This window comes from Triticum aestivum, chromosome 3A (assembly GCF_018294505.1).
Source record: "Triticum aestivum cultivar Chinese Spring chromosome 3A, IWGSC CS RefSeq v2.1, whole genome shotgun sequence".
NCBI classification, from domain to species: Eukaryota; Viridiplantae; Streptophyta; class Magnoliopsida; order Poales; family Poaceae; genus Triticum; species Triticum aestivum.
In genome coordinates this window covers 436,186,853-436,198,894 of record NC_057800.1, presented here as the reverse complement: position 1 = coordinate 436,198,894, position 12,042 = coordinate 436,186,853, and the positions used below count along the sequence as shown (strand labels likewise).

Here is a 12,042-nt window from a genome sequence, read left to right as displayed (position 1 = left end):
ATCGCGGTCGGCACACTACCTCTACATCTACCTTCGTGATTAGTTTTAGACCTAAATAATTGTTATTTGGTGCCAGCGTTGAGCATGAACGTTATATCTAGATCTTGTTTAATGCGAGATGGTTATTCATTTAAATCAGAGAATAATGGTTGTTCTATTTATATGAGTGATATCTTTTATGGTCATGCACCCTTAAAGAGTGGTCTATTCTTTTTGAATCTCGATAGTGAAGATACACATATTCATAGTATGGAAGCTAAAAGATGCAGAGTTGATAATGATACTGCAACTTATTTGTGGCACTGCCGTTTGGGTCATATTGGTGTAAAGCGCATGAAGAAACTCCATTCTGATGGACTTTTGGAATCACTTGATTATGAATCACATGGTACTTGCGAACCATGCCTCATGGGCAAGATGACTAAAACACTGTTCCCTGGAAGAATGGAGCGAGAAACAGATTTGTTGGAAATCATACATACTGATGTATGTGGTCCGATGAATGTTGAGGCTCGTGGCGGATATCGTTATTTTCTCACCTTCACAGATGATTTGAGCAGATATGGGTATATCTACTTGATGAAACATAAGTCTGAAACATTTGAAAAGTTCAAAGAATTTCAGAGTGAAGTGGAAAATCATCGTAACAAGAAAATAAAGTTTCTACGATCTGATCGTGGAGGAGAATATCTGAGTTACACGTTTAGTCTTCATTTGAAACAATGCAGAATAGTTTCGCAACTCACGCCACCCGGAACACCACAGCGTAATGGTGTGTCTGAACATCATAATCGTACTTTACTAGATATGGTGTGATCTATGATGTCTCTTACTGATTTACCGCTATCATTTTGGGGTTATGCTTTAGAGACGGCTGCATTCACGTTAAATAGGGCACCATCTAAATCCATTGAGACGACTCCTTATGAACTGTGGTTTGGCAAGAAACCAAAGTTGCTGTTTCTTAAAGTTTGGGGATGCGACGCTTATGTGAAAAAGCTTCAACACGATAAGCTCGAACCCAAATCGGAGAAATGTGTCTTCATAGGATACCCAAAAGAAACAGTTGGGTACACCTTCTATCACAGATCCGAAGGCAAGACTTTTGTTGCTAAGAATGGATCCTTTCTAGAGAAGGAGTTTCTCTCAAAGAAGTGAGTGGGAGGAAAGTAGAACTTGATGAGGTAACTGTACCTGCTCCCTTATTGGGAATTAGTTCATCACAGAAACCGGTTCCTGTGACACCTACACCAATTAGTGAGGAAGCTAATGATGATGATCATGAAACTTCAGATCAAATTACTACCGGACCTCGTAGGTCAACTAGATCCGCACCAGAGTGGTACGGTAATCCTGTTCTGGAGGTCATGTTACTAGACCATGACGAACCTATGAACTATGAGGAAGCAATGATGAGCCCAGATTCCGCAAAATGGCTAGAAGCCATGAAATCTGAGGTGGGATCCATGTATGAGAACAAAGTGTGGACTTTGGTTGACTTGCCTGATGATGAGGAAGCCATCAAGAATAAATGGATCTTCAATAAGAAGACAGACGCTTATGGTAATGTTACTGTCTACAAAGCTCGACTTGTTGCGAAAGGTTTTCGACAAGTTCAAGGAGTTGACTACGATGAGACCTTCTCACCCATAGTGATGCTTAAGTCCATCAGAATCACGTTAGCTATTGCCGCATTTTATGATTATGAAATTTGGCAAATGGATGTAAAGACTGCATTCCTAAATGGATTTCTGGAAGAAGAGTTGTATATGATGCAACCTGAAGGTTTTATTGATCCAAAGGGTGCTAACAAAGTATGTAAGCTCCAGCGATCCATTTATGGACTGGTGCAAGCCTCTCGGAGTTGGAATAAACGTTTTGATAGTGTGATCAAAGCATATGGTTTTATACAGACTTTTGGAGAAGCCTGTATTTACAAGAAAGTGAGTGGGAGCTCTGTAGCATTTCTAATATTATATGTGGATGACATATTGTTGATTGGAAATGATATAGAATTTCTGGATAGCATAAAAGGATATTTGAATAAGAGTTTTTGAATGAAAGACCTCGGTGAAGCTGCTTACATATTGGGCATCAAGATCTATAGAGATGGATCAAGATGCTTAATTGGACTTTCACGAAGCACATACCTTGACAAAGTTTTGAAGAAGTTCAAAATGGATCAGGCAAAGAAAGGGTTCTTGCCTGTGTTACAAGGTGTGAAGTTGAGTAAGACTCAATGCCCGACCACTGCAGAAGATAGAGAGAAAATGAAAGATGTTCCCTATGCTTCAGCCATAGGCTCTATCATGTATGCAATGTTGTGTACCAGACCTGATGTGTGCATTGCTATCAGTTTAGCAGGGAGGTACCAAAGTAATCTAGGAGTGGATCACTGGACAGCGGTCAAGAACATCCTGAAATACCTGAAAAGGACTAAGGATATGTTTCTCGTTTATGGAGGTGACAAAGAGCTCATCGTAAATGGTTACGTTGATGCAAGCTTTGACACTGATCCGGACGATTCTAAATCGCAAACCGGATACGTGTTTATATTGAACGGTGGAGCTGTCAGTTGGAGCAGTTCTAAACAAAGCGTCGTGGCGGGATCTACGTGTGAAGCGGAGTACATTGCTGCTTCGGAAGCAGCAAATGAAGGAGTCTGGATGAAGGAGTTGATATCCGATCTAGGTGTCATACCTAGTGCATCGGGTCCAATGAAAATCTTTTGTGACAATACTGGTGCAATTGCCTTGGCAAAGGAATCCAGATTTCACAAGAGAACCAAGCACATCAAGAGACGCTTCAATTCCATCCGCGATCAAGTCCAGGTGGGAGACATAGAGATTTGCAAGATACATACGGATCTGAATGTTGTAGACCCGTTGACTAAGCCTCTCTCACGAGCAAAACATGATCAGCACCAAGGCTCCATGGGTGTTAGAATCATTACTGTGTAATCTAGATTATTGACTCTAGTGCAAGTGGGAGACTGAAGGAAATATGCCCTAGAGGCAATAATAAAGTTATTATTTATTTCCTCATATCATGATAAATTGTTTATTATTCATGCTAGAATTGTATTAACCGGAAACTTATTACATGTGTGAATACATAGACAAACAGAGTGTCACTAGTATGCCTCTACTTGACTAGCTCATTAATCAAAGATGGTTAAGTTTCCTAAACATAGACATGAGTTGTCATTTGATTAACGGGATCACATCATAGGAGAATGATGTGATTGACTTGACCCATTCCATTAGCTTAGCACTTGATCATTTAGTTTACTGCTATTGCTTTCTTCATGACTCATACATGTTCCTATGACTATGAGGTTATGCAACTCCCGATTACCGGAGGAACACTTTATGTGCTACCATACGTCACAATGTAAATGGGTGATTATAAAGGTGCTCTACAGGTGTCTCCGATGGTACTTGTTGAGTTGTCATAGATCAAGATTAGGATTTGTCACTCCGATTGTCGGAGAGGTATCTCTGGGCCCATTCGGTAATGCACATCACTATAAGCCTTGCAAGCATTGTAACTAATGAGTTAGTTGCTAGATGATGTATTACAGAATGAGTAAAGAGACTTGTCGGTAACGAGATTGAACTAGGTATTGAGATACCGACGATCGAATCTCGGGCAAGTAACATACTGATGACAAAGGGAACAATGTATGTTGCTATGCGGTTTGACCGATAAAGATCTTCGTAGAATATGTGGGAGCCAATATGAACATCCAGGTTCCACTATTGGTTATTGACCGGAGACGTGTCTTGGTCATGTCTACATAGTTCTCGAACCCGTAGGGTCCGCACGCTTAAAGTTCGGTGACGATCAGTATTATGAGTTTTTGTGTTTTGATGTACCGAAGGTAGTTTGGAGTCCTAGATATGATCACGGACATGACGAGGAGTCTAGAAATGGTCGAGACATAAAGATCGATATATTGGACGACTATATTCGGACACCGGAAGTGTTCCGGGTGGTTTCGGAGAAAACCGGAGTGCTGGAGGGTTACCGACCCCCCCCCCTCCCCGGGAGAAATAATGGGCCTTATGGGCCTTAGTGGAGAGAGAGGGCTGGCCTAGGGCAGACCGCGTGCCCCTCCCCCTCTGATCCAAATTGGACTAGGAGAGGGGGCGGCGCCCCCCTTTCCTTCTCCCTCTCCCCCTTCCTTTCCCCCTCCTAGTAGGAGTAGGAAAGAGGGGAATCCTACTCCTACTAGGAGGAGGATTCCTCCTCCTGGCGCGCCTACAGGGGCCGGCCGGCCTCCCCCCTTGCTCCTTTATATACGGGGGCAGGGGGCACCTCTAGACACACAAGTTGACCTGTTGATCTCTCCCAGCCGTGTGCGGTGCCTCCCTCCACCATAATCCACCTCGATCATATCGTAGCGGTGCTTAGGCGAAGCCCTACGTCGATAGCATCATCGTCGCCGTCATCACGCCATCGTGATGACGGAACTCTCCCATGAAGCTCTGCTGGATCGGAGTTCGTGGGACGTCATCGAGCTGAACATGTGCTGAACTCGGAGGTGTCGTGCATTCGGTACTTGGATCGGTCGGATCATGAAGACATACGACTACATCAACCGTGTTGTGCTAACGCTTCCGCTTTCCGTCTACGAGGGTACGTGGACACACTCTCCCCTCTCGTTGCTATGCATCACCATGATCCTATGTGTGCGTAGGAAAAAATTTGAAATTACTATGTTCCCCAACACATAGCTAGCTAGAAGAGAACCCAGAACTGCATCTATAGCCAGCTCATCCAAGAGCGGGAAGCCTAACTGATCCAACGCCTGCACATACCCGATCATCTTGATCACATGTGGGCTCAGTGGATCACCTTCCTCCAGCTTGCAATCCATCAAGGATCACCAGACGTTGAACCTTTCGGTCGTAGCCTACACCCGAAACATGCTCTTGAGACTCTCAATCATATCGAAAGCCCCTACATATTCGAAATGCTACTGCAAATCAGGCTCCATACAAGCCATCATGAGGCAGCTGATCTTGTTTGATTCATCAACGAGTTTCTGGTAGGTATTCCTGGTTGTGTCATTAGCATTATCAGCAGGTTCCTCTAGAAGTGGATCCTCTAGAACATGTTCCTTTTTATCATTCTTGAGAACAATTCTCAGATTTCTATACCATATGGTAAAGTTTGTTCCATTCAGTTTATCCTTTTCCAGAATTGATTTCAATGCAAAGTTGGGTTGAGCAGGTGGTGCCATTGATCTACAACATAAAAATATGCAATCACTAAGCAATGTGTTTATGTAGAGTAATTCAAGCCTTAAACAGAAATACTCCCACTGGAGTCGGCATCCCTCCACAAACTCTCAGTGATTCAGGATCCAACTAGCGCATGCGACTAGTGAGCTTTAGCATCACTACTAGCCAACATACCTATTCGGTAAGCAACTCCTTGCTAATCGTATCTCTATATGACTCATGTCGGTCAAGTATGTATCTTATACCCCGGCTCCCAACCTTCTTTGCCACAAGGCCCAAAACCATTTTGATAGCCTTGTCAAGTTAACCGGATGCGGTGAATGTCCGTGTCCAACACAAACCCTTCGGTTCAAGGACACCTAGTAGCACCCCAATTTTATGAGCCCACTACTAGACGTACTTGACGTGCGAAGGTGCAACATTGGGGATGGCAATTCGTTTGATATTAATGATGGATCATTCTACCATTTTAACATGCATAGAAAACAAGAAGCATAACAATCACAAATAAACATATATTGTGAAATAGTATGGCTCCTTCATGGATGTTCTTCTAGATTGGCTCCGACTTCGATGACCATCTAGGAACTCCATCTTGTTCATCACGCCGGGACGCCAAGCCACCAATTTGATCTCTATTATCCAACTACAATAACTAGTAATGAATTTTACAGAGAATCACAAGTCGACACGCAGGTCGTTATACATTATAATGACAGCACTTTGGCTCCTACCGGCTGACAAACATGACACGCAGGCCATGTATAATTTACACACATGCATCACATACACATGAGCCATACTATTCACATCAAACCTACAAAACAAATTTATGCATAGAATCGCATTCTACCGGTTTTGTGTGATCGTGTACGAAATACAAGGTGCTACGCACACGGCGGTCCCGCTCCGATCACGCTGAATTTTCTGATCTGACTGATCTTATCGATCATCGTGAATCCGATTCGGATTTACGTTTCACTGTTAACCCCGATGGCGGATACCGACCGGTAGGGGTAGGTTGTGTCACGACCTCATTGATCTTTATTGATAGAAAACATCGCATCATCGATCCCCATGTGCAGGTGATCTCATCAACCATGCACACAGTCGATCTCATAAACGACAACAAATCTCATCTGCCGCCTCCACATATCTAATATGTATACAATCTGAATCCAAATCCTCTAGCAGTGGCTCTGATACCACTGTTGGGTTCTACGTGGGGTGCGTCGACTGCAATTTAAAATTTTCCTACACTCAGAACAACCAAGAACATGCTACGGGAGATGGATCACAGACCGTTACCACTAGACGCGTAGTGTCGTGCAGCGGAAGAAGAGTTTGGGCAGCGCGTCCACGTGGATCGTCTCCTCCTTGTCCGATCTCCCTCAAACAGCTGGTCGTCAGATCCCACGTACAAGTTCGTCAGAGCGGCGCAAGTGCGCCGCCTCTAACGGTATCCACGCGTGCAGGAGGAACACCGTGCGGCGGACTACTAGGTTCGTTCACATAGTCGGTGGCGAGTGGAGGTGGCTATTTGCAACACATGCAAAACCTAGTGACAGCGTTGAAGCGATCAACCAAATGAGTGTGTCGCACCCTCACTATATATAGGCATCCATCGCGGGCTCAACACTTGGGCCTCGCACGGATCCTAAAGCCCAAAGTATGTTCAGCCTGGATCCGAGTCCGAGTAGGATCCCATCCGACTCGTGGAGTCATGTCCAACCTCACAGGTTCCTTCCCTTAAGCGCGCAACCCCTTAGGTTCTTGTTCACTTGGTCGCAAGTCAGATCACATCCGGCTCGTGTAGTCGGTAGCGGCCTCTAGCTAGGCATGCCGACTCCAAGTGTCCGATGAAGATGGTTAGGCGAACCTGTACAACATGTCACACTTCTATTCCCTTTGCCACACGATATATGTTGTCGGGCACAAGGCGAGTTTGTCATCCTTGTGCTAGCCCGACCTCTTTCTCGTTCCAGTGATGTCGACCACAAAATGGATTATCTCATAATCTTTGTCGAGTGGCCATGCTTATCTTGGTCGGATCACACGAGGGGCCCAGAGTATATCTCTCCTGGTCGGAGAGGCAAATCCCATCTTGCTCGACCATGTCTCACGGCATGGGTCTGGACAAGCCTGAAATCTACCTTTCTAACTACCCAGTCATGGAGTAGCATTTGGTCGGCCTAAAGCAGGTTTGTCGCCATCTCGAGTACATGCACCAGCTCAGGTATTAGGACATAGAATGTATGTTGTACTAGAGACTCATAGATGTCATATCGCTGCATCTCATTGTTGGGTCTGTCCGACTCGGATCCGACCATGTAGAATCCGACCAAATCCTTCCGAGCCCATATTATCCGGTTAGCATCTAATGCTCCATGGCTAGTGAGACCGAGCCATCCACTGTGTCATATACTAGTCTAGTTGGTTGCGCGTCCACACTACCCTTTCGACTAGCGACCTTTTAGGACAGTCATCATACAATGCATAGTCCCATAAAAAGTCATGTACTTGCTGATACACATCATTGATAATGTCCAAGGACTATCTTTATTCATAAACATATAGGAATTGCCTCTAGGGCATATCTCCGACACTCAGGGCCAAACACTGCCACCATGGCCTTGAAGAAACTATACATTGATAGGAGACATGTGGACTCGCTCATACGCACGTACTCATCAACAAGATCACCTGGAATTCCATATGCAAGCATGCGAATAGTAGCGGTGCATTTCTGGTAAGAGGAGAAGCCAAGCTTGTCAAGGGCATCCTCTTTACATTCAAAGTATGGGTCATATCCTACCACTCTCTCCCGAATACGATTGAACACATGTCTCCTCATACGGAAGTGGCGACGGAATTGGTGTGGTTTGAAGAGTGTGGTATTCTCAAAGTAATCGGCATAGAGTAGGGTGTGGCCGCTCTCCCTATTGTGGTTCAAGGCGAGAGCATGACCCGGGATTGATCCCCTGAACCGAGGCCACTTCCCAGAAATGTGGTCATTGACGACCAATGCAGCCACCACAAGGTCTTCATCATCTGAGGACGAATCATCCGATGAACAAATAAAGTTGTGAAAGAAATACTCATCCCCACTATGCATTGTCCCTTGTGAGCAAAGCATTGAACACCTTGCAGTCATGGTGTAGACGTGGTCGGTAAGAGCACGTCGAGCCCGCCTCATAGGCAGCAGGCAAGGTGGAAGTTGGCAAGCGGCACCCTGCAGCTATGTAGTGCCTACGGGAAGGTGTTGGGGTCGATGGACATCATCCGCGCGCATATCTTCTCTTCCATCGGCTGCAACAACAAAGAGCCGCGAACGCCAGCAAGAAAGTCCTCCGAAACGCGGGCGTGGAGCCAGCTATGGCATGTCTTGGTCGTGGTCCGAGTGGCCTGGCAGGAAAGCGAGGAAGGCAGCCGGGAATATGGGCGTCCACGAGTCGCGGCAACGCCGGGGGCGAGACGCAGTGAGGGGCAGGGGAAGAGAAAAAAGGGCGTCTATGCCACATAGGGGTGGGCCAGGGAAGGGCAAGGGCACGCATCCCGCCCGTCCGCATGCGTCTGTTTCGACGCAAATGCGGCCCAAATTTGGCATGGGAATGGGTCGAAAGCGAACGAAAAAACGGATGTTTGTCCGTTTGTTCCCACGCGTTGGGCCACGTTTTTTGTCTGTTTACCCCAAACATCGGCCAGGCCATTTGGGGTCTTGCGTTGGAGTTCGCTTGAGGTGCACCCACGCGCGGCACCTACCAGCTCTGAGATGCACCATGTGATGGCTATAGCACCGCCACGCGCTTTCGAGGGTCCACTGAAAAGCCCCACGAAGAGTGTTCGCTGGAAAGCCCAACAGAGGGAATGATCGTGGACTAGTCGCTCATAGTATCACTCACTTTATCTTTTTTAGTAGTATTTTTTAAGTAGAACTCACTAGTGGAGCTCATATACAACACACTTTGTGGCAAAAGGACACTCGTTCGTGCAGGATATGCATCGACTGGGCCGGCCCATGGCAGATGCCTGCGGGTGCGTGCACCAAGCAGACGCGATGGGAAGCCCCCGCAAATACTATAGCGCAACAGGAAAAATAACGAAAAAACGGCGCGCTCTAGAGGAATGGAACTCGAGACCTCTGGTAATGAAGTGATGCCAATAGCCATGCCACCTTTTAGAAAATTTCAACCAAGGCTCTATATCTATCTATGCTTCATTCTTCTGAAGGTGGTAAAAAAGATCAAACTGATTATTGATAAAAATAGGGTTTGAAGCTTAACCCAAGAACAAATTGGATCAATTTTTGATAAATCGAATTCAGTTAAGATAGGGAAATTCATATAGCAATTTCTGAGCCGTATGAGGTAGGAAACTCTCAAGTACGGTTCTAAGGGAAGGAACTTCGGTTCTTTCAATACAATGAAAAAATTCAAAAGGGTTTCTATTTAGTGATGAAATTAAAATGGATAAATAGAAAAGGCCATTTGGATTTTTTTTTTAATGTCTAGAATGAAAGTATTTATGCTCTTATTAATAAGATTTACTAACCTTATGATTTTGGAGAAGATGGGTGGAAGTTGTAAGTCCTATTGTAAGAATACTCCACTTTTCATAATTTTCATAATAAAACATGAGGATTCTATTATGAAAATTATGAAAAGTTCATTGATAGGAAAAAAATACTTAGCACACAGTATACCATACAAAACCATTTTTTCTTGTATATATAAGAGGGGTTTGTTCTAATTGTAAGTGACTGATTTGCAACATTGATATACAAGAACTAACAATAGTGCCAAACCTCAACACTTTTTAATTTTATTCGAAGTAATGTTTCAAAGTTTGAACATTTTTTTAACAATGAGAACAAATTTGAAATTGGTATTTTAAAAAAGAACATTTTTGAAATTCTTAAAATTTTCGAATCCCAGACGTTTTTTTCCAATGGTGAACAATTTTTCGGACATGAGAACATTTATTTAACAACGTGAACAAAATTTCAAATTTCTTTTTCTATAAACGTGAGCAAATTTCAAAAAATTGGCCATTTCTTGAAATTTTGAACAATTTCAAAATTCCAAACAGATTTGGGAACCCCCTGAACAATTTTGAGACCTGAACATTTTTTGAAATTCTGGAACGTTTTCTAACCTGTGAACAAATTTTGAAAAACAGGAAAAATTTGGAATTCAAGAAAATTTGAAACCACGAACATTTTTGGAAAACTCTGAACATATTTTGAATTTGTGAATAAATTTCAGAAAAAGGGAACTTTTTTTAACCCTGACCCTTTTTCAAAACGTATTTTTTTTCTAAATTTGTGAACAAAATTGAAAAAATGAACATTTTTTAATTCAGAATTCAAAATTTTCTAAAATAAAAAATAGAAAAGGAAACAGAAAAAAAAGATAAAACTTGAAAAGGAAGAAAGAAGAAAAGAAACAGAAACAGAAATAAAAAAGGAAAATCTGAAAAGCCAAAAAACCAGTAAGAACCGCCTTGGGAACCAAACCGGGATCCTGTGACTCGGTAAATCGATCAGAAGTGGGCCGGCCCATGTAGTTCGCTCGCACCTGTTCCCTGTGCGTTTCAATGAAAGTTTGTCGCAGTTAGCGTCAAATAGAATATTCGGTGTCCACAATGCCCAGGTCCTGGCTACTTGGAAAGTTTGGCCCAATTCAAAGATAAACCTAGCCCAAAGCATTTGAGGACCCATGAGAGGTCTCCCAGAGAGATACTACTGTAGTTGCTAACCAAACACGAGAAGGACTGGCCCAGGAAGCAGCCAATATTAACCGGAAACAACGCACCAGATCAAACGACAGATCAACACATCCCCAAAGGCCACGTCTCTAGGGTTTTCGTCCAGCGAATCGAAGAATCAAGAGGAGTCGCCATGGCGTCGCGGCCGTCGCTGAAGCCGAAGCCGAAGGGCAAGGGTGGGAAGAGGGGCTCGTCCGCGGCCGAGGACGAGCAGTCCACGGCGGCGGTGGCGGTGCAGCTCGCCAAGGAGTGGAGCACGTGGACGATGAAGACGGCGAAGGTGGTGGCGCACTGGGGCTTCATCCCGCTCATCATCGTCGTCGGCATGACTAAGGGAGACGAGCCCAAACCTAGCTTGTTCCAGCTTCTGTCCCCCGTCTGATCCCATCCCCGGCGAGCCCTAGACTGGATCGATCCAGCTCCTTTTAGTTACTACTAGTAGATGTTTTTGCTGTTTATTGAATCCTGGTGGTTGAGTTCTTGATCCCTGGGTGGTGATCTTCTATCTGATCTGTGTCGAATAATGTTATGTCGGTGGATCGATCCTGGATTGGATCGGATCTTGTTAGATACCTGAGATGCTACGGATCTGCTATTAATATATTGTGCTATGTTGAACTTTCAGTGTTAGTTGTCTGAATTGTATTTCTCTGCCTGATGCGTGTGTATGTTTTAATTGAACTAATTGCTTTGATTGATTAGAAGTAAGCAGTACTACTCATTATTGCTTGTTGCGTAATTTTGGTACTCTTGGTGCCTGACTGCTCATTCATTCAGTCTACAATGCTAGCAGAAGCTTTGCTGCCTCAGCAGCCTAGATGGATTTATGGAACACCAGAATGCACGCCAGTTCATTGAGGCCATGGCTAATTAGTTAGTTGTGTTGTTGTTGAGTCACAGTTTATACCTGATATAAGGTTGTTCTGAAGAAACTGCAATGTTCTGAAGAAGCTGTCATCCCAATATTAAGGCACTTCCAAATAGTAAGCCGTGTTAAACGATTGCCACATAGAAATTTTGTGACGAG

General features: G+C 44.2%; 1 protein-coding gene across 1 annotated transcript; it reads left to right on the top strand.

Moving 5' to 3' along the window:
- Positions 1-11,056: 11,056 nt before the first annotated feature.
- LOC123061539 (mitochondrial import receptor subunit TOM7-1) lies at positions 11,057-11,639 on the top strand. Its single transcript, XM_044484673.1, has one exon. It carries the CDS (start codon positions 11,149-11,151, stop codon positions 11,395-11,397), a length of 249 nt encoding a protein of 82 aa, XP_044340608.1. The 5' UTR covers positions 11,057-11,148; the 3' UTR covers positions 11,398-11,639.
- Positions 11,640-12,042: the final 403 nt, after the last annotated feature.

Coding starts and splice junctions, on each gene's coding strand:
- LOC123061539 (XM_044484673.1), top strand. CDS start 11,149: ATGGCGTCGCGGCCGTCGCTGAAGCCGAAGCCGAAGGGCAAGGGTGGG.